At 33.0% G+C, this 20,860-nt stretch overlaps 1 protein-coding gene across 1 annotated transcript in view; it reads right to left on the reverse strand.

The window, feature by feature from the left end:
• LOC105440344 overlaps window positions 1-20,860 on the reverse strand; it is a 90,001-nt gene that overhangs the window by 24,090 nt on the left and 45,051 nt on the right. The window contains exons 16-34 of the mRNA XM_030978744.1: window positions 20,293-20,460; window positions 19,363-19,530; window positions 18,438-18,605; window positions 17,530-17,697; window positions 16,076-16,243; window positions 14,622-14,789; window positions 13,523-13,690; window positions 12,599-12,766; window positions 11,040-11,044; window positions 10,395-10,530; window positions 9,295-9,462; window positions 8,369-8,533; window positions 7,265-7,432; window positions 6,727-6,894; window positions 5,801-5,965; window positions 4,701-4,865; window positions 3,598-3,765; window positions 1,567-1,740; window positions 639-806 (exon numbers count right to left, since the gene is read on the reverse strand). Of these exons, the coding sequence (XP_030834604.1) occupies window positions 639-806; window positions 1,567-1,740; window positions 3,598-3,765; window positions 4,701-4,865; window positions 5,801-5,965; window positions 6,727-6,894; window positions 7,265-7,432; window positions 8,369-8,533; window positions 9,295-9,462; window positions 10,395-10,530; window positions 11,040-11,044; window positions 12,599-12,766; window positions 13,523-13,690; window positions 14,622-14,789; window positions 16,076-16,243; window positions 17,530-17,697; window positions 18,438-18,605; window positions 19,363-19,530; window positions 20,293-20,460 (2,994 nt within the window). The remainder of the gene's footprint in view (window positions 1-638; window positions 807-1,566; window positions 1,741-3,597; window positions 3,766-4,700; window positions 4,866-5,800; window positions 5,966-6,726; window positions 6,895-7,264; window positions 7,433-8,368; window positions 8,534-9,294; window positions 9,463-10,394; window positions 10,531-11,039; window positions 11,045-12,598; window positions 12,767-13,522; window positions 13,691-14,621; window positions 14,790-16,075; window positions 16,244-17,529; window positions 17,698-18,437; window positions 18,606-19,362; window positions 19,531-20,292; window positions 20,461-20,860) is intronic.

A 20,860-nucleotide genomic window follows, 5' to 3' on the forward strand; every position in this document is an offset into this window, starting at 1 on the left:
ATTCTTGCATTCAAGATAACATTCTAAACAAATGATGAAATAGTTTTTATTTTCAAATTCAATTCTTGTCTATTCAGAAATAAGAACACATTAAAGTGTCTTTCGACAGGATAATAAAGAACGATTGTTTCAAATTCTATATGTATTCTTGAGAGAGATTGCAATCTGTTTGCATTGATAAGTCATATTCCTATTTACACTGAAATTAATAGTCACCCAGAAATATGCATTTGCTATTAATGCATTAAAGGTACTCATAACTCTCGATTTCATCTGCACAGGAGGTATGTTGCTATGGTACAGTTTGGTAAGTTCAAGCCTTCATTAAAATTGGCTCCTCAAAACAATCAAAGAAATATTTTTCATATCAATCAAATTAGGAAAAGGTTGGATATTGTTTATTGTTCGAAAAAGATGTCAAACTTATACACACTTAAATTTCAACGTTATCAGTACATGCGTAGTTTGCTTTCATTTACTTATTCATGGCTATTCCAATATACCAAGTTAATGGCCTTTAAAAAAAAGATTTTTTGGAAAATGCAACTCATATACATGTGCACCATGGCAAATAACCATTACTGATCTTTCTGGCTACCAATGACCGTCTCCATGCAGTTACATCAGTACACACATACCTTTATGGATGGTGCGTTTGCTTTCCATGTAGAGTAGAACTCCTCACGTAAATCCCCTCCATCGAGTGTCAAGTCAGTCAAGTGTGGCATAGAACACAGTGCCTCTGATAGGTGATGTGACGAGGCTGGTGTGCGACACTGGTGATTAGTCAGCTTGAGAGTCTGGACCTGCATTCATGGTGAATATAGTTAATCAGCACGACATGAATAGAGATATATTTTTTTTTTTACTAATTTCTCACTGTTTTCTTACAATTTCCGCAAATTCCATTAATTACATACTTGCTTTCAAAATAACATTCTAAACAAATGATGAAATGATTTTTATTTTCAAATTCAATTCTCGTCTATTCAGAAGAAAAAAAAGAACATTAAAGTGTCGCTCAAGAGGATAATTTACTAAGAGTTATTTCTTTTAATTTTTATGTATTCTTTAGAGGGTTGCAACCTGTTTGCATTTACAAGTCATATTCCTACTAACACTAAAATAAATAATACCCAGAAATATGCATTTGCTCTTAATGCATTAAAGGTACTCATAACTCTCGATTTCATATGCACAAGACGCCCTAAATCAGGAGGTTTGTTGCCCATGGTACAGTTTGGTAAGTTGAAGCCTACATTAAAAGTGGTTCTTTAAAACACTCCATGTAATATTTTTTATGTCAACCAAACTAGGACAAAATTGGATATAGTTTATTGGTCAAAAAAATGTCAAATTTATACACACTTAAATTTCAAAGTAATCAGTACATGTGTAGTCTGCTTTCATTTCATTATTCATGGCTATTCCAATATAACAAGTTGATGGCCTTTAAAAAAAGATTGTTTGAAAAATGCAACTTATATACATGTGCACCATGGCATATAACCATAACTGATCTTTCTGTCTACCAATGACCGTCTCCATGTAGTTACATTAGTACACACATACCTTTATGGATGGTGCGTTTGCTTTCCATGTAGAGTAGAACTCCTCACGTAAATCCCCTCCATCGAGTGTCAAGTCAGTCAAGTGTGGCATAGAACACAGTGCCTCTGAAAGTTGATTTGACGAGGCTGGTGTGCGACACTGGTGATTAGTCAGGTCGAGAGTCTGGACCTGCATTCATGGTAAATATAGTTAAACAGTACGTCTTGAATAGATATATCTTATTTACTAATTTCTCACTGTCTTCTTACATTTTACACCAATTCCATTAATTACATACTTGCATTCAAGATAACATTCTAAACAAATGATGAAATAGTTTTTGTTTTCAAATTCAATTCTTGTCTATTCAGAAAAAAGAACACATTTTATTATCTATCGACAGGATAATAAATAACGATTGTTTTAAATTCTATATGTACTTTTTAGAGGGATTGCAATCTGTTTGCATTTATAAGTCATATTCCTACTTACACTGAAATTTACAATACCCAGAAATATGCATTTGCTATTAATGCATTAAAGGTACTCAAACCTCTCGATTTCATCTGCACAAGACGCCTTAAATACTAAGAGTGATTGTTTTAAATTCTATATGTATTCTTTAGAGGGATTGCAATCTGTTTGCATTGATAAGTTATATTCTTACTTACACTGAAATTAATAATACCCAGAAATATGCATTTGCTCTTAATGCATTAAAGGTACTCATAACTCTCGATTTCATCTGCACAAGACCCCCTAAATCAGGAGGTTTGTTGCTATGGTACAGTTTGGTAAGTTCAAGCCTACATTGAAATTGGCTCCCCAAAACAATCCAAGAAATATTTTTCATATCAATCAAACTAGGGAAAGGTTGGATATTGTTTATTGTTCAAAAAAGATGTCAAAGTTATACACACTTAAATTTCAACGTTATCAGTACATGCGTATTTTGCTTTCATTTCCTTATTCATGGCTATTCCAATATACCAAGTAAATGGCCTTTAACAAAGGGTGTTTGGAATATACAACTTGTATACATTTGCCCCATGGCATTTAACCATTACTGCTTTTTCTGTCTACCAATGACCGTCTCCATGTAGTTACATTAGTACACACATACCTTTACGGATGATGCCTTTGCTTTCAATGTAGAGTAAAACTCCTCACGTAAATCTCCTCCATCGAGTGTCAAGTTAGTCAAGTTTGGCATAGAACACAGTGCCTCTAATAGGTGATGTGACGAGGGTGTGCGAAACTTGTGATTAGTCAGCTTGAGAGTCTGGACCTGCATTCATGGTGAATATAGTTAATCAGCACGACATGAATAGATATATTTTATTTACTCATTTCTCATTGTATTCTTACAATTTACACAAATTCCATTATTTACATATTTGCTTTCAAGATAACATTCTCAACAAATGATGAAATGATTTTTATTTCCAAATTGAATTCTCGTCTATTCAGAAGAAAAAAAAGAACATTAAAGTGACCCTCAAAAGGATAATTTACTAAGAGTTATTTCTTTTGATTCTTTATGTATTCTTTAGAGGGTTGCAACCTGTTTGCATTTACAAGTCATATTCCTACTAACACTGAAATAAATAATACCCAGAAATATGCATTTGCTCTTAATGCATTAAAGGTACTCATAACTCTCGATTTCATATGCACAAGACGCCCTAAATCAGGAGGTTTGTTGCTATGGTACAGTTTGGTAAGTTGAAGCCTACATTAAAAGTGGTTCTTTAAAACACTCTATGAAATGTTTTTATGTCAACCAAACTAGGAGAAAATTGGATATTGTTTATTGTTCGAAAAAAATGTCAAATTCATACACACTTAAATTTCGAAGTAATCAGTACATGTGTAGTCTGCTTTCATTTCATTATTCATGGCTATTCCAATATAACAATAATGGCCTTTAAAAAAAGATTGTTTGGAAAATGCAACTTCTATACAGGTCACCATGGCATATAACCATTACTGATCTTTCTGTCTACCAATGACCGTCTCCATGCAGTTACATAAGTACACACATACCTTTATGGATGATGCGTTAGCTTTCCATGTAGAGTAGAACTCCTCACGTAAATCCCCTCCATCGAGTGTCAAGTCAGTCAAGTGTGGCATAGAACACAGTGCCTCAGATAGGTGATGTGACGAGGAGGGTGTGGGACACTGGTGATTAGTCAGGTTGAGAGTCTGGACCTGCATTTATGGTGAATATAGTTAACCAGTACGTCTTGAGTAGATATATCTTATTTACTAATTTCTCACTGTCTTCTTACATTTTACACGAATTCCAATAATTACATACTTATATTCAAGATAACATTCTAAACAAAAGATGAAATAGTTTTTATTTTCAAATTCAATTCTTGTCTATTCAGAAAAAAAGAACACATTAAATTGTCTATCGACAGGATAATAAAGAACGATTGTTTTAAATTCTATATGTACTCTTTATAGGGATTGCAATCTGTTTGCATTTATAAGTCATATTCCTACTTACACTGAAATTTACAATACCCAGAAATATGCATTTGCTATTAATACATTAACGGTTTTTATAACTCTTGATTTTATGTGCACAAGACGCCCTAAATATTAAGAGTGATTGTTTTAAATTCTATATGTACTCTTTATAGGGATTGCAATCTGTTTGCATTTATAAGTCATATTCCTACTTACACTGAAATTTACAATACCCAGAAATATGCATTTGCTATTAATGCATTAAAGGTACTCATAACTCTCGATTTCATCTGCATAAGACCCCCTAAATTAGGAGGTTTGTTGGTATGGTACAGTTTGGTAAGTTCAAGCCTACATTGAAATTGGCTCCTCAAAACAATCCAAGAAATATTTTTTATATCAATCACACTAGGGAAAGGTTGGATATTGTTAATTGTTCGAAAAAGATGTCAAACTTATACACACTTAAATTTCAACGTAATCAGTACATGCACAGTTTGCTTTCATTTCCTTATTCATGGCTATTCCAATATACCAAGTAAATGGCCTTTAAAAAAGGTTGTTTGGAATATACAAATTATATACATTTGCACCATGGCATTTAACCATAACTGCTCTTTCTGTCTACCAATGACCGTCTCCATGCAGTTAGATTAGTACACACATACCTTTATGGATGATGCCTTTGCTTTCAATGTAGAGTAAAACTCCTCACGTAAATCTCCTCCATCGAGTCTCAAGTTAGTCAAGTTTGGCATAGAACACAGTGCCTCTAATAGGTGATGTGACGAGGGTGTGCGAAACTTGTGATTAGTCAGCTTGAGAGTCTGGACCTGCATTTATGGTGAATATAGTTAACCAGTACGTCTTGAGTAGATATATCTTATTTACTAATTTCTCACTGTCTTCTTACATTTTACACGAATTCCAATAATTACATACTTATATTCAAGATAACATTCTAAACAAAAGATGAAATAGTTTTTATTTTCAAATTCAATTCTTGTCTATTCAGAAAAAAAGAACACATTAAATTGTCTATCGACAGGATAATAAAGAACGATTGTTTTAAATTCTATATGTACTCTTTATAGGGATTGCAATCTGTTTGCATTTATAAGTCATATTCCTACTTACACTGAAATTTACAATACCCAGAAATATGCATTTGCTATTAATGCATTAACGGTTTTTATAACTCTTGATTTTATGTGCACAAGACGCCCTAAATATTAAGAGTGATTGTTTTAAATTCTATATGTACTCTTTATAGGGATTGCAATCTGTTTGCATTTATAAGTCATATTCCTACTTACACTGAAATTTACAATACCCAGAAATATGCATTTGCTATTAATGCATTAAAGGTACTCATAACTCTCGATTTCATCTGCATAAGACCCCCTAAATTAGGAGGTTTGTTGGTATGGTACAGTTTGGTAAGTTCAAGCCTACATTGAAATTGGCTCCTCAAAACAATCCAAGAAATATTTTTTATATCAATCACACTAGGGAAAGGTTGGATATTGTTAATTGTTCGAAAAAGATGTCAAACTTATACACACTTAAATTTCAACGTAATCAGTACATGCACAGTTTGCTTTCATTTCCTTATTCATGGCTATTCCAATATACCAAGTAAATGGCCTTTAAAAAAGGTTGTTTGGAATATACAAATTATATACATTTGCACCATGGCATTTAACCATAACTGCTCTTTCTGTCTACCAATGACCGTCTCCATGCAGTTAGATTAGTACACACATACCTTTATGGATGATGCCTTTGCTTTCAATGTAGAGTAAAACTCCTCACGTAAATCTCCTCCATCGAGTCTCAAGTTAGTCAAGTTTGGCATAGAACACAGTGCCTCTAATAGGTGATGTGACGAGGGTGTGCGAAACTTGTGATTAGTCAGCTTGAGAGTCTGGACCTGCATTCATGGTGAATATAGTTAATCAGCACGACATGAATAGATATATTTTATTTACTCATTTCTCATTGTATTCTTACAATTTACACAAATTACATTATTTACATACTTGCTTTCAAGATAACATTCTAAACAAATGATGAAATGATTTTTATTTCCAAATTCAATTCTCGTCTATTCAGAAGAAAAAAAAGAACATTAAAGTGACCCTCAAAAGGATAATTTACTAAGAGTTATTTCTTTTGATTCTTTATGTATTCTTTAGAGGGTTGCAACCTGTTTGCATTTACAAGTCATATTCCTACTAACACTGAAATAAATAATACCCAGAAATATGCATTTGCTCTTAATGCATTAAAGGTACTCATAACTCTCGATTTCATATGCACAAGACGCCCTAAATCAGGAGGTTTGTTGCTATGGTACAGTTTGGTAAGTTCAAGCCTACATTAAAAGTGGTTCTTTAAAACACTCTATGAAATGTTTTTATGTCAACCAAACTAGGAGAAAATTGGATATTGTTTATTGTTCGAAAAAAATGTCAAATTCATACACACTTAAATTTCAAAGTAATCAGTACATGTGTAGTCTGCTTTCATTTCATTATTCATGGCTATTCCAATATACCAAGTAAATGGCCTTTAAAAAGAGTGCTTGGAAAATGCAACTTATATATATATGTGAACCATGGCATATAACCATTACTGATCTTTCTGTCTTCTAATGACCGTAACCATGCAGTTACATTAGTACACACATACCTTCATGGATGATGCGTTTGCTTTCCATGTAGAGTAGAACTCCTCACGTAAATCCCCTCCATCGAGTGTCAAGTCAGTCAAGTGTGGCATAGAATACAGTGCCTCTGATAGGTGATATGACGACGCTGGTGTGCGACATTGGTGATTAGTCAGCTTGAGAGTCTGGACCTGCATTCATGGTGAATATAGTTAACCAGTACGTCTTAAATAGATATAGTTCAAGTCTACATTAAAATTGGCTCCTTAAAACACTCTATGATTTTTTTTTCACATCAATCAAACTAGGAAAAGCTTGTATTTTGTTTATTGGTCAAAATAATTTCAAACTTATACACACTTAAACTTCAACGTAATCAGTACATGTGTATTTTTCTTTCATTTCATTATTCATGGCTATTCCAATATAACAATAATGGCCTTTAAAAAAAGATTGTTTGGAAAATGCAACTTCTATACAGGTCACCATGGCATATAACCATTACTGATCTTTCTGTCTACCAATGACCGTCTCCATGCAGTTACATAAGTACACACATACCTTTATGGATGATGCGTTAGCTTTCCATGTAGAGTAGAACTCCTCACGTAAATCCCCTCCATCGAGTGTCAAGTCAGTCAAGTGTGGCATAGAACACAGTGCCTCAGATAGGTGATGTGACGAGGAGGGTGTGGGACACTGGTGATTAGTCAGGTTGAGAGTCTGGACCTGCATTTATGGTGAATATAGTTAACCAGTACGTCTTGAGTAGATATATCTTATTTACTAATTTCTCACTGTCTTCTTACATTTTACACGAATTCCAATAATTACATACTTATATTCGAGATAACATTCTAAACAAAAGATGAAATAGTTTTTATTTTCAAATTCAATTCTTGTCTATTCAGAAAAAAAGAACACATTAAATTGTCTATCGACAGGATAATAAAGAACGATTGTTTTAAATTCTATATGTACTCTTTATAGGGATTGCAATCTGTTTGCATTTATAAGTCATATTCCTACTTACACTGAAATTTACAATACCCAGAAATATGCATTTGCTATTAATGCATTAACGGTTTTTATAACTCTTGATTTTATGTGCACAAGACGCCCTAAATATTAAGAGTGATTGTTTTAAATTCTATATGTACTCTTTATAGGGATTGCAATCTGTTTGCATTTATAAGTCATATTCCTACTTACACTGAAATTTACAATACCCAGAAATATGCATTTGCTATTAATGCATTAAAGGTACTCATAACTCTCGATTTCATCTGCATAAGACCCCCTAAATCAGGAGGTTTGTTGGTATGGTACAGTTTGGTAAGTTCAAGCCTACATTAAAATTGGCTCCTCAAAACAATCCAAGAAATATTTTTCATATCAATCAAACTAGGGAAAGGTTGGATATTGTTTATTGTTCGAAAAAGATGTCAAACTTATACACACTTAAATTTCAACGTAATCAGTACATGCGTAGTTTGCTTTCATTTCCTTATTCATGGCTATTCCAATATACCAAGTAAAAGGCCTTTAAAAAAGGTTGTTTGGAATATACAACTTATATACATTTGCACCATGGCATTTAACCATAACTGCTCTTTCTTGTCTACCAATGACCGTCTCCATGCAGTTAGATTAGTACATACATACCTTTATGGATGATGCCTTTGCTTTCAATGTAGAGTAAAACTCCTCACGTAAATCTCCTCCATCGAGTCTCAAGTTAGTCAAGTTTGGCATAGAACACAGTGCCTCTAATAGGTGATGTGACGAGGGTGTGCGAAACTTGTGATTAGTCAGCTTGAGAGTCTGGACCTGCATTCATGGTGAATATAGTTAATCAGCACGACATGAATAGATATATTTTATTTACTCATTTCTCATTGTATTCTTACAATTTACACAAATTACATTATTTACATACTTGCTTTCAAGATAACATTCTAAACAAATGATGAAATGATTTTTATTTCCAAATTCAATTCTCGTCTATTCAGAAGAAAAAAAAGAACATTAAAGTGACCCTCAAAAGGATAATTTACTAAGAGTTATTTCTTTTGATTCTTTATGTATTCTTTAGAGGGTTGCAACCTGTTTGCATTTACAAGTCATATTCCTACTAACACTGAAATAAATAATACCCAGAAATATGCATTTGCTCTTAATGCATTAAAGGTACTCATAACTCTCGATTTCATATGCACAAGACGCCCTAAATCAGGAGGTTTGTTGCTATGGTACAGTTTGGTAAGTTCAAGCCTACATTAAAAGTGGTTCTTTAAAACACTCTATGAAATGTTTTTATGTCAACCAAACTAGGAGAAAATTGGATATTGTTTATTGTTCGAAAAAAATGTCAAATTCATACACACTTAAATTTCAAAGTAATCAGTACATGTGTAGTCTGCTTTCATTTCATTATTCATGGCTATTCCAATATACCAAGTAAATGGCCTTTAAAAAGAGTGCTTGGAAAATGCAACTTATATATATATGTGAACCATGGCATATAACCATTACTGATCTTTCTGTCTTCCAATGACCGTAACCATGCAGTTACATTAGTACACACATACCTTCATGGATGATGCGTTTGCTTTCCATGTAGAGTAGAACTCCTCACGTAAATCCCCTTCATCGAGTGTCAAGTCAGTCAAGTGTGGCATAGAATACAGTGCCTCTGATAGGTGACGTGATGAGGCTGGTGTGGGACACTGGTGATTAGTCAGCTTGAGAGTCTGGACCTGCATTCATGGTGAATATAGTTAACCAGTACGTCTTAAATAGATATATCTCATTGACTAATTTCTCAATGTCTTCTTACATTTTACACAAATTCCATTAATTACATACTTGCATTCAAGATAACATTCTAAACAAATGATGAATTAGTTTTTATTTTCAAATTCAATTCTTGTCTTTTCAGAAAAAAAAAACACATTAAAGTGTCTATCGACAGGATAATAAAGAACGGTTGTTTTAAATCATATATGTACTCTTTAGAGGGATTTCAATCTGTTTGCATTTTTAAGTCATATTCCTACTTACACTGAAATTAACAATACCCAGAAATATGCATTTGCTATTAATGCATTAAAGGTTCTTATAACTCTCGATTTCATGTACACAAGACGCCCTAAATACTAAGAGTGATTGTTTTAAATTCCATATATATTCTTTAGAGGGATTGCAATCTGTTTGCATGTATAAGTTATATTCCTACTTACACTGAAATTAAAAATACCGAGAAATATGCATTTACTATTAATGCATTAAAGGTACTCATAACTCTCGATTTCATGTGCACAAGACCCCCTAAATCAGGAGGTTTCTTGCTATGGTACAGTTTGGTAAGTTCAAGCCTACATTAAAATTGGCTCCTCAAAACACTCTATGATTTTTTTTTCACATCAATCAAACTAGGAAAAGCTTGTATTTTGTTTATTGGTCAAAATAATTTCAAACTTATACACACTTAAACTTCAACGTAATCAGTACATGTGTATTTTTCTTTCATTTCATTATTCATGGCTATTCCAATATAACAATAATGGCCTTTAAAAAAAGATTGTTTGGAAAATGCAACTTCTATACAGGTCACCATGGCATATAACCATTACTGATCTTTCTGTCTACCAATGACCGTCTCCATGCAGTTACATAAGTACACACATACCTTTATGGATGATGCGTTAGCTTTCCATGTAGAGTAGAACTCCTCACGTAAATCCCCTCCATCGAGTGTCAAGTCAGTCAAGTGTGGCATAGAACACAGTGCCTCAGATAGGTGATGTGACGAGGGGTGTGGGACACTGGTGATTAGTCAGGTTGAGAGTCTGGACCTGCATTCATGGTGAATATAGTTAACCAGTACGTCTTAAATAGATATATCTCATTGACTAATTTCTCAATGTCTTCTTACATTTTACACAAATTCCATTAATTACATACTTGCATTCAAGATAACATTCTAAACAAATGATGAATTAGTTTTTATTTTCAAATTCAATTCTTGTCTTTTCAGAAAAAAAGAACACATTAAAGTGTCTATCGACAGGATAATAAAGAACGGTTGTTTTAAATCATATATGTACTCTTTATAGGGATTGCAATCTGTTTGCATTTATAAGTCATATTCCTACTTACACTGAAATTAACAATAACCAGAAATATGCATTTGCTATTAATGCATTAAAGGTTCTTATAACTCTCGATTTTATGTACACAAGACGCCCTAAATACTAAGAGTGATTGTTTTAAATTCTATATATATTCTTTAGAGGGATTGCAATCTGTTTGCATGTATAAGTTATATTCCTACTTACACTGAAATTAAAAATACCGAGAAATATGCATTTACTATTAATGCATTAAAGGTACTCATAACTCTCGATTTCATGTGCACAAGACCCCCTAAATCAGGAGGTTTCTTGCTATGGTACAGTTTGGTAAGTTCAAGCCTACATTAAAATTGGCTCCTCAAAACACTCTATGATTTTTTTTTCACATCAATCAAACTAGGAAAAGCTTGTATTTTGTTTATTGGTCTAAATAATTTCAAACTTATACACACTTAAACTTCAACGTAATCAGTACATGTGTATTTTTCTTTCATTTCGTTTTTAATGCCTTCTCCAATTTACCAAGTAATGGCCTTTAAAAAGCGTGTTATAAAAATACAACTTATAAACATGTGCACCATAAGTCATATAACCATTACTGCTCTTTCTGTCTACCAATGACCGTCTCCATGCAGTTACATTAGTACACACATACCTTTATGGATGATGCCTTTGCTTTCAATGTAGAGTAGAACTCCTCACATAAATCTCCTCCATCAAGTCTCAAGTCAGTCAGGTTTGGCATAGAACACAGTGCCTTTGATAGGTGATGTGATGAGGCTGGTGTGGGACACTTGTGATCCTCAAGCTTGAGTGTCTCGACCTGCATTCATGGCGGATATAGTTAACCAGTACGTCTTGAATAGATATATCTCATTTACTAATTTCTCACTGTATTCGTACATTTTACACAAATTCCATTAATTGCATATTTGCATTCAAGGTAACATTCTAAACAAATGATGAAATAGTGTTTTTTTTTTCAAATTCAATTCTTGTCTATTCAGAAAAAAAGTACACATTAAAGTGTCTATCGCCAGGATAATAAAGAACGATTGTTTTAAATTATATATGTACTCTTTAGAGGGATTGCAATCTTTTTGCATTTATAAGTCATATTCCTACTTACACTAAAAATTAAAAATACCCAGAAATATGCATTTGCTCTTAATGCATTAAAAGTTCTCATAACTCTCGATTTTATATGCACAAAACGCCCTAAAAACTAAGAGAGATTGTTTTAAATTCTATATGTATTCTTTAGAGGGATTGCATTCTGTTTGCATTCATAAGTCATAATCCTACTTATACTGAAATTAACAATATCCAGAAATATGCATTTGCTCTTAATGCATTAAAGGTACTCATAACTCTCGATTTCATCTGCACAAGACCCCCTAACTCAGGAGGTTTGTTGCTTTGGTACAGTTTGGTAAGTTTAAGCCTACATTGAAATTGGTTCCTCAAAACAATCCACGAAATATTGTTCATATCAATCAAACTAGGAAAAGGTTGGATATTGTTTATTGTTCGAAAAAGATGTCAAACTTATACACACTTAAATTGCAACGTAATCAGTACATGTGTAGTCTACTTTCATTTCATTATTCTTGGGAATTCCAATATACCAAGTAATGGCCTTTAAAAAGAGTGTTTGGAAAATGCAACTTATTTACATGTGCACCATGGCATATAAGCATTACTGCTCTTTCTGTCTTCCAATGACCGTCTCCATGCAGTTACATTATTACACACATACCTTTATTGATGATGCCTTTGCTTTCCATGTAGAGTAGAACTCCTCACGTAAATCCCTTCCATCGAGTGTCAAGTCAGTCAAGTGTGGCATAGAACACAGTGCCTCTGATAGGTGTTGTGACGAGGCTGGTGTGGGACACTTGTGATCATCAAGCTTGAGGGTCTCGACCTGCATTCATGGTGGATATAGTTAACCAGTACGTCTTGAATAGATATATCTCATTTACTAATTTCTCACTGTATTCTTACATTTTACACAAATTCAATTAATTGCATATTTGCATTCAAGATAACATTCTAAACAAATGATGAAATAGTGTTTTTTTTTCAAATTCAATTCTTGTCTATTCAGAAAAAAGTGCACATTAAAGTGTCTTTCGACAGGATGAAAAAGAACGATTGTTTTAAATTATATATGTACTCTTTATAGGGATTGCAATCTGTTTGCATTTATAAGTCTTATTCCTACTTACACTGAAATTAACAATACCCAGAAATATGCATTTGCTATTAATGCATTAAAGGTACTCATAACTCTCGATTTCATCTGCACAAGACCCCCTAACTCAGGAGGTTTGTTGCTTTGGTACAGTTTGGTAAGTTTAAGCCTACATTGAAATTGGTTCCTCAAAACAATCCACGAAATATTTTTCATATCAATCAAACTAGGAAAAGGTTGGATATTGTTTATTGTTCGAAAAAGATGTCAAACTTATACACACTTAAATTGCAACGTAATCAGTACATGTGTAGTCTACTTTCATTTCATTATCCATGGGAATTCCAATATACCAAGTAAATGGCCTTTAAAAAGAGTGTTTGAAAAAGTGAAACTTATTTACATGTGCACCATGGCATATAAGCATTACTGCTCTTTCTGTCTTCCAATGACCGTCTTCATGCAGTTACATTAGTACACACATACCTTTATTGATGATGCCTTTGCTTTCCATGTAGAGTAGAACTCCTCACGTAAATTCCCTCCATAGAGTCTCAAGTAAGTCAAGTGTGGCATAGAACATAGTGTCTCTGATAGGTGATGTGATGAGGCTGGTGTGGGACACTTGTGATCATCAAGCTTGAGGGTCTCGACCTGCATTCATGGTGGATATAGTTAACCAGTACGTCTTGAATAGATATATCTCATTTACTAATTTCTCACTGTATTCTTACATTTTAAACAAATTCCATTAATTGCATATTTGCATTCAAGATAACATTCTAAACAAATGATGAAATATTTTTTTTTTTAAATTCAATTCTTGTCAATTCAGAAAAAAGTACACATTTAAGTGTCTATCGAAAGGATAATAAAGAACGATTGTTTTAAATTATATATGTACTCTTTAGAGGGATTGCAATCTGTTTGCATTTATAAGTCATATTCCTACTTACACTGAAATTAATAATACCCAGAAATATGCATTTGCTATTTATGCATTAAAGGTACTAATAACTCTCGATTTTATATGCACAAAACGCCCTAAAAACTAAGAGTGATTGTTTTAAATTCTATATGTATTCTTTAGAGGGATTGCATTCTGTTTGCATTTATAAGTCATAATCCTACTTACTCTGAAATTAACAATATCCAGAAATATGCATTTGCTCTTAATGCATTAAAGGTATTCATAACTCTCGATTTCATCTGCACAAGACCCCCTAACTCAGGCGGTTTGTTGCTTTGGTACAGTTTGGTAAGTTTAAGCCTACATTGAAATTGGCTCCTCAAAACAATCCACGAAATATTTTTCATATCAATCAAACTAGGAAAAGGTTGGATATTGTTTTTTGGTCGAAAATATGTTAAACTTATACACACTTAAAGCGCAACGTAATCAGTACATGTGTAGTTTGCTTTTATTTCATTATTCATGGTTATTCCAATATACCAAGTAAATGGCCTTTAAAAAGAGTGTTTGGAAAATGCAACTTATGTACATGTGCACCATGGCATATAAGCATTACTGCTCTTTCTGTCTACCAATGACCGTCTCCATGCAGTTACATTAGTACACATATACCTTTATGGATGATGCCTTTGCTTTCAATGTAGAGTAGAACTCCTCACATAAATCTCCTCCATCAAGTCTCAAGTCAGTCAGGTTTGGCATAGAACACAGTGCCTCTGATAGGTGATGTGACGACGCTGGTGTGCGACATTGGTGATTAGTCAGCTTGAGAGTCTGGACCTGCATTCATGGTGAATATAGTTAACCAGTACGTCTTGAATAGATATATCTTATTTACTAATTTCTCACTGTCTTCTTACATTTTACACAAATTCCATTAATTACATACTTGCATTTAAGATAACATTCTAAACAAATGATGAAATAGTTTTTATATTCAAATTCAATTCTTGTCTATTCAGAAAAAAAACCACATTAAAGTGTCTATCGACAGGATAATAAAGAACGGTTGTTTTAAATTGTACTCTTTAGAGGGATTTCAATCTGTTTGCATTTTTAAGTCATATTCCTACTTACACTGAAATTAACAATACCCAGAAATATGCATTTGCTATTAATGCATTAAAGGTTCATATAACTCTCGATTTTATGTACACAAGATGCCCTAAATACTAAGAGTGATTGTTTTACATTATATATATATTTTTTGGAGGGATTTTAATCTGTTTGCATTTTTAAGTCATATTCCTACTTACAATAGCGTTAATAGTACCCCAAAATATGCGTTTGCTATTAATGCATTAAAGGTTCATATAACTCTCGATTTTATGTACACAAGGTGCCCTAAATACTAAGAGTGATTGTTTTACATTATATATATATTTTTTGGAGGGATTTTAATCTGTTTGCATTTTTAAGTCATATTCCTACTTACACTAAAATTAATAATACCCAGAAATATGAATTTGCTATTAATGCATTAAAGGTTCTTATACCTCTCGATTTCATGTACACAAGACACCCTAAATACTAAGAGTGATTGTTTTAAATTCTATATATATTCTTTAGAGGGATTGCAATCTGTTTGCATTTATAAGTCATATTCCTACTTACACTGAAATTAATAATACCCAGAAATATGCATTTGCTATTAATGCATTAAAGGTTCTCATAACTCTCGATTTCATGTGCACAAGACCCCCTAAAACAGGAGGTTTGTTGCTATAGTACAGTTTGGTAAGTTCAAGCCAAATTAAAATTGGTTCTTCAAAACAATCTATGAAATATTTTTCATATCAATCAAACTAGGAAAAGGTTGGATATTGTTTATTGTTCGAAAAAGACGTCAAACTTATACATACTTAAATTGCAACGTAATCAGTACATGTGTAGTCTACTTTCATTTCATTATTCATGGCTAATCCAATATAACAAGTTAATGGCCTTTAAAAAAAGATTGTTTGGAAAATGCAACTTATATACATGTGAACCATGGCATATAACCATTACTGATCTTTCTGTCTTCCAATGACCGTCACCATGCAGTTACATTAGTACACACATACCTTGATGGATGAAGCGTTTGCTTTCCATGTAGAGTAGAACTCCTCACGTAAATCCCGTCCATCGAGTGTCAAGTTGGTCAAGTGTGGCATAGAACACAGTGCCTCTGATAGGTGATGTGACGACGCTGGTGTGCGACATTGGTGATTAGTCAGGTTGAGAGTCTGGACCTGCATTCATGGTGAATATAGTTAACCAGTACGTCTTGAATAGATATATCTTATTTACTAATTTCTCACTGTCTTCTTACATTTTACACAAATTCCATTAATTACATACTTGCATTTAAGATAACATTCTAAACAAATGATGAAATAGTTTTTATATTCAAATTCAATTCTTGTCTATTCAGAAAAAAAACCACATTAAAGTGTCTATCGACAAGATAATAAAGAACGGTTGTTTTAAATTGTACTCTTTAGAGGGATTTCAATCTGTTTGCATTTTTAAGTCATATTCCTACTTACACTGAAATTAACAATACCCAGAAATATGCATTTGCTATTAATGCATTAAAGGTTCATATAACTCTCGATTTTATGTACACAAGATGCCCTAAATACTAAGAGTGATTGTTTTACATTATATATATATTTTTTGGAGGGATTTTAATCTGTTTGCATTTTTAAGTCATATTCCTACTTACAATAGCGTTAATAGTACCCCAAAATATGCGTTTGCTATTAATGCATTAAAGGTTCATATAACTCTCGATTTTATGTACACAAGATGCCCTAAATACTAAGAGTGATTGTTTTACATTATATATATATTTTTTGGAGGGATTTTAATCTGTTTGCATTTTTAAGTCATATTCCTACTTACACTAAAATTAATAATACCCAGAAATATGAATTTGCTATTAATGCATTAAAGGTTCTTATACCTCTCGATTTCATGTACACAAGACACCCTAAATACTAAGAGTGATTGTTTTAAATTCTATATATATTCTTTAGAGGGATTGCAATCTGTTTGCATTTATAAGTCATATTCCTACTTACACTGAAATTAATAATACCCAGAAATATGCATTTGCTATTAATGCATTAAAGGTTCTCATAACTCTCGATTTCATGTGCACAAGACCCCCTAAAACAGGAGGTTTGTTGCTATAGTACAGTTTGGTAAGTTCAAGCCAAATTAAAATTGGTTCTTCAAAACAATCTATGAAATATTTTTCATATCAATCAAACTAGGAAAAGGTTGGATATTGTTTATTGTTCGAAAAAGACGTCAAACTTATACATACTTAAATTGCAACGTAATCAGTACATGTGTAGTCTACTTTCATTTCATTATTCATGGCTAATCCAATATAACAAGTTAATGGCCTTTAAAAAAAGATTGTTTGGAAAATGCAACTTATATACATGTGAACCATGGCATATAACCATTACTGATCTTTCTGTCTTCCAATGACCGTCACCATGCAGTTACATTAGTACACACATACCTTGATGGATGAAGCGTTTGCTTTCCATGTAGAGTAGAACTCCTCACGTAAATCCCGTCCATCGAGTGTCAAGTTGGTCAAGTGTGGCATAGAACACAGTGCCTCTGATAGGTGATGTGACGACGCTGGTGTGCGACATTGGTGATTAGTCAGGTTGAGAGTCTGGACCTGCATTCATGGTGAATATAGTTAACCAGTACCTCTTGAATAGATATATCTCATTTACTAATTTCTCACTGTGTTCGTACATCTTACACAAATTCTATTAATTACACACTTGAATTCATGATAACATTCTAAACAAATGATGAAATCATTTTTATTTTCAAATTCAATTTTCGTCTATTCAGGAAAAAACACATTAAAGTGTCTCTCGACAAGATCAAGAGAAAAATTCACTATGTATTTTTTAGAGGGATTGCAATCTGTTGCATTTATAAGTCATATTCCTACTTACACTGAAATTAATAATACCCAGAAATATGCATTTGCTATTTATGCATTAGAGGTACTAATAACTCTCGATTTCACCTGCAAAAGGCCCCCTAAATCAGGAGGTTTGTTCGTATGGTACAGTTTGGAAATTTCAAGCCTACATTAAAATTGGCTCTTCAAAAAACTCTATGAAATGTTATTCATATCAATCAAACTAGGAAAAGGTTGGATATTGTTTATTGTTCGAAAAAATGTCAAACTTATACACACTTAAATTTCAACGTAATTAGTACATGTGTAGTTTGCTTTTATTTCATTATTCATGGCTATTCCAATATATCAAGTAAATGGCCTTTAAAAAGAGTGTTTGGAAAATGCAACTTAGATTACATGTGCACTATGGCACATAACCATTACTGCTCTTTCTGTCTTCCAATGACCGTCACCATGCAGTTACAGTAGTACACACATACCTTTATTGATGATGCGTTTGCTTTCAATGTAGAGTAGAACTCCTCACGTAAATCCCCTCCATAGAGTATCAAGTAAGTCAAGTTTGGCATAGAACACAGTGCCTCTGATAGGTGATGTGACGAGGCTGGTGTGAGACACTTGTGATTAGTCAGGTCGAGAGTCTGGACCTGCATTATTGGTGAATATAGTTAACCAGTACGTCTTGAATAGATATATCTTATTTACTTATCTCAAACTGTATTCTTACATTTTACACAAATTCCTTTAATTATATACCTGCATTCAAGAAAAAATTCTAAACAAATGATGAAATAATTTTTATTTTCAAATTCGATTGTCGTCTAATCAGAAAAAAAAACACATTAAAGTGTCTATCGACAGGATAATTTACTAAGAGTGAATTTTCTAAATTCGTTATGTATTCTTTAGAGGGATTGCAATCTGTTTGCATTCATAAGTCATATTCCTACTTACACTGAAATTAAAAATACCCAGAAATATGCATTTACTATTAATGCATTAAAGGTACGCGTCAATCTCGATTTAATGAGCGCAAGACCCCTATATCAGGAGGTTTGTTGCTATGGTACAGTTTGGTAAGTTTAAGCCTACATTGAAATTGGTTCCTCAAAACAATCCAGGAAATATTTTTCATCTCAATCAAACTAGGAAAAGGTTGGATATTGTTTATTGTTCGAAAAAGATGTCAAACTTATACACACTTAAATTGCAACGTAATCAGTACATGTGTAGTCTACTTTCATTTCATTATTCATGGGAATTCCAATATACCAAGTAAATGGCCTTTAAAAAGAGTGTTTGGAAAATGCAACTTATTTATATGTGCACCATGGCATATAAGCATTACTGCTCTTTCTGTCTTCCAATGACCATCTCCATGCAGTAACATTATTACACACATACCTTTATTGATGATGCCTTTGCTTTCCATGTAGAGTAGAACTCCTCACGTAAATCCCCTCCATCGAGTGTCAAGTCAGTCAAGTGTGGCATAGAACATAGTGCCTCTGATAGGTGATGTGACGAGGCGGGTGTGGGACACTTGTGATCATCAAGCTTGAGGGTCTCGACCTGCATTCATGGTGGATATAGTTAACCAGTACGTCTTGAATAGATATATCTCATTTACTAATTTCTCACTGTATTCTTACATTTTACACACATTCCATTAATTGCATATTTGCATTCAAGATAACATTCTAAACAAATGATGAAATAGTGTTTTTTTTTTCCAAATTCAATTCTTGTCTATTCAGAAAAAAAGTACACATTAAAGTGTCTATGGACAGGATAATAAAGAACGATTGTTTTAAATTATATATGTACTCTTTAGAGGGATTGCAATCTGTTTGCATTTATAAGTCATATTCCTACTTACACTGAAATTAACAATATCCAGAAATATGCATTTGCTATTAATGCATTAAAGGTACTCATAACTCTCGATTTCATCTGCACAAGACCCCCTAAATCAAGAGGTTTGTTGCTTTGGTACAGTTTGGTAAGTTCAAGCCTACATTGAAATTGGTTCCTCATAACATTCCACGAAATATTTTTCATATCAATCAAACTAGGAAAAGGTTGGATATTGTTTATTGTTCGAAAAAGATGTCAAACTTATACACACTTAAATTGCAACGTAATCAGTACATGTGTAGTCTGCTTTCATTTCATTATTCATGGCTATTCCAATATAACAAGTTAATGGCCTTTAAAAAAAAGATTGTTTGGAAAATGCAACTTATGTACATGTGCACCATGGCATATAACCATTACTGCTCTTTCTGTCTTCCAATGACCGTCTCCATGCAGTTACATTAGTACACGCCATACCTTTATTGATGATGCCTTTGCTTTCAATGTAGAGTAGAACTCCTCACGTAAATCCCCTCCATCGAGTGTCAAGTCAGTCAAGTGTGGCATAGAACACAGTGCCTCTGATAGGTGTTGTGACGAGGCTGGTGTGGGACACTTGTAATCCTTAAGCTTGAGGGTCTCGACCTGCATTCATGGTGGATATAGTTAACCAGTACGTCTTGAATAGATATATCTTATTTACTAATATCTCACTGTATTCTTACATTTTACACAAATTCCATATTTGCATTCAAGATAACATTCTAAACAAATGATGAAATAGTGTTTATGAAAAAAGAACACATTAAAGTGTCTATCGACAGGATAATAAAGAACGATTGTTTTAAATTATATATGTACTCTTTAGAGGGATTGCAATCTGTTTGCATTTATAAGTCATATTCCTACTTACACTGAAATTAACAATACCCAGAAATATGCATTTGCTCTTAATGCATTAAAGGTTCTCATAACTCTCGATTTTATATGCACAAGACACCCTAAATACTAAGAGTGATTGTTTTAAATTCTATATATATATTCT

Source organism: Strongylocentrotus purpuratus, unplaced genomic scaffold (assembly GCF_000002235.5).
Source record: "Strongylocentrotus purpuratus isolate Spur 01 unplaced genomic scaffold, Spur_5.0 spur5_scaffold_1, whole genome shotgun sequence".
Taxonomy (NCBI): domain Eukaryota; kingdom Metazoa; phylum Echinodermata; class Echinoidea; order Camarodonta; family Strongylocentrotidae; genus Strongylocentrotus; species Strongylocentrotus purpuratus.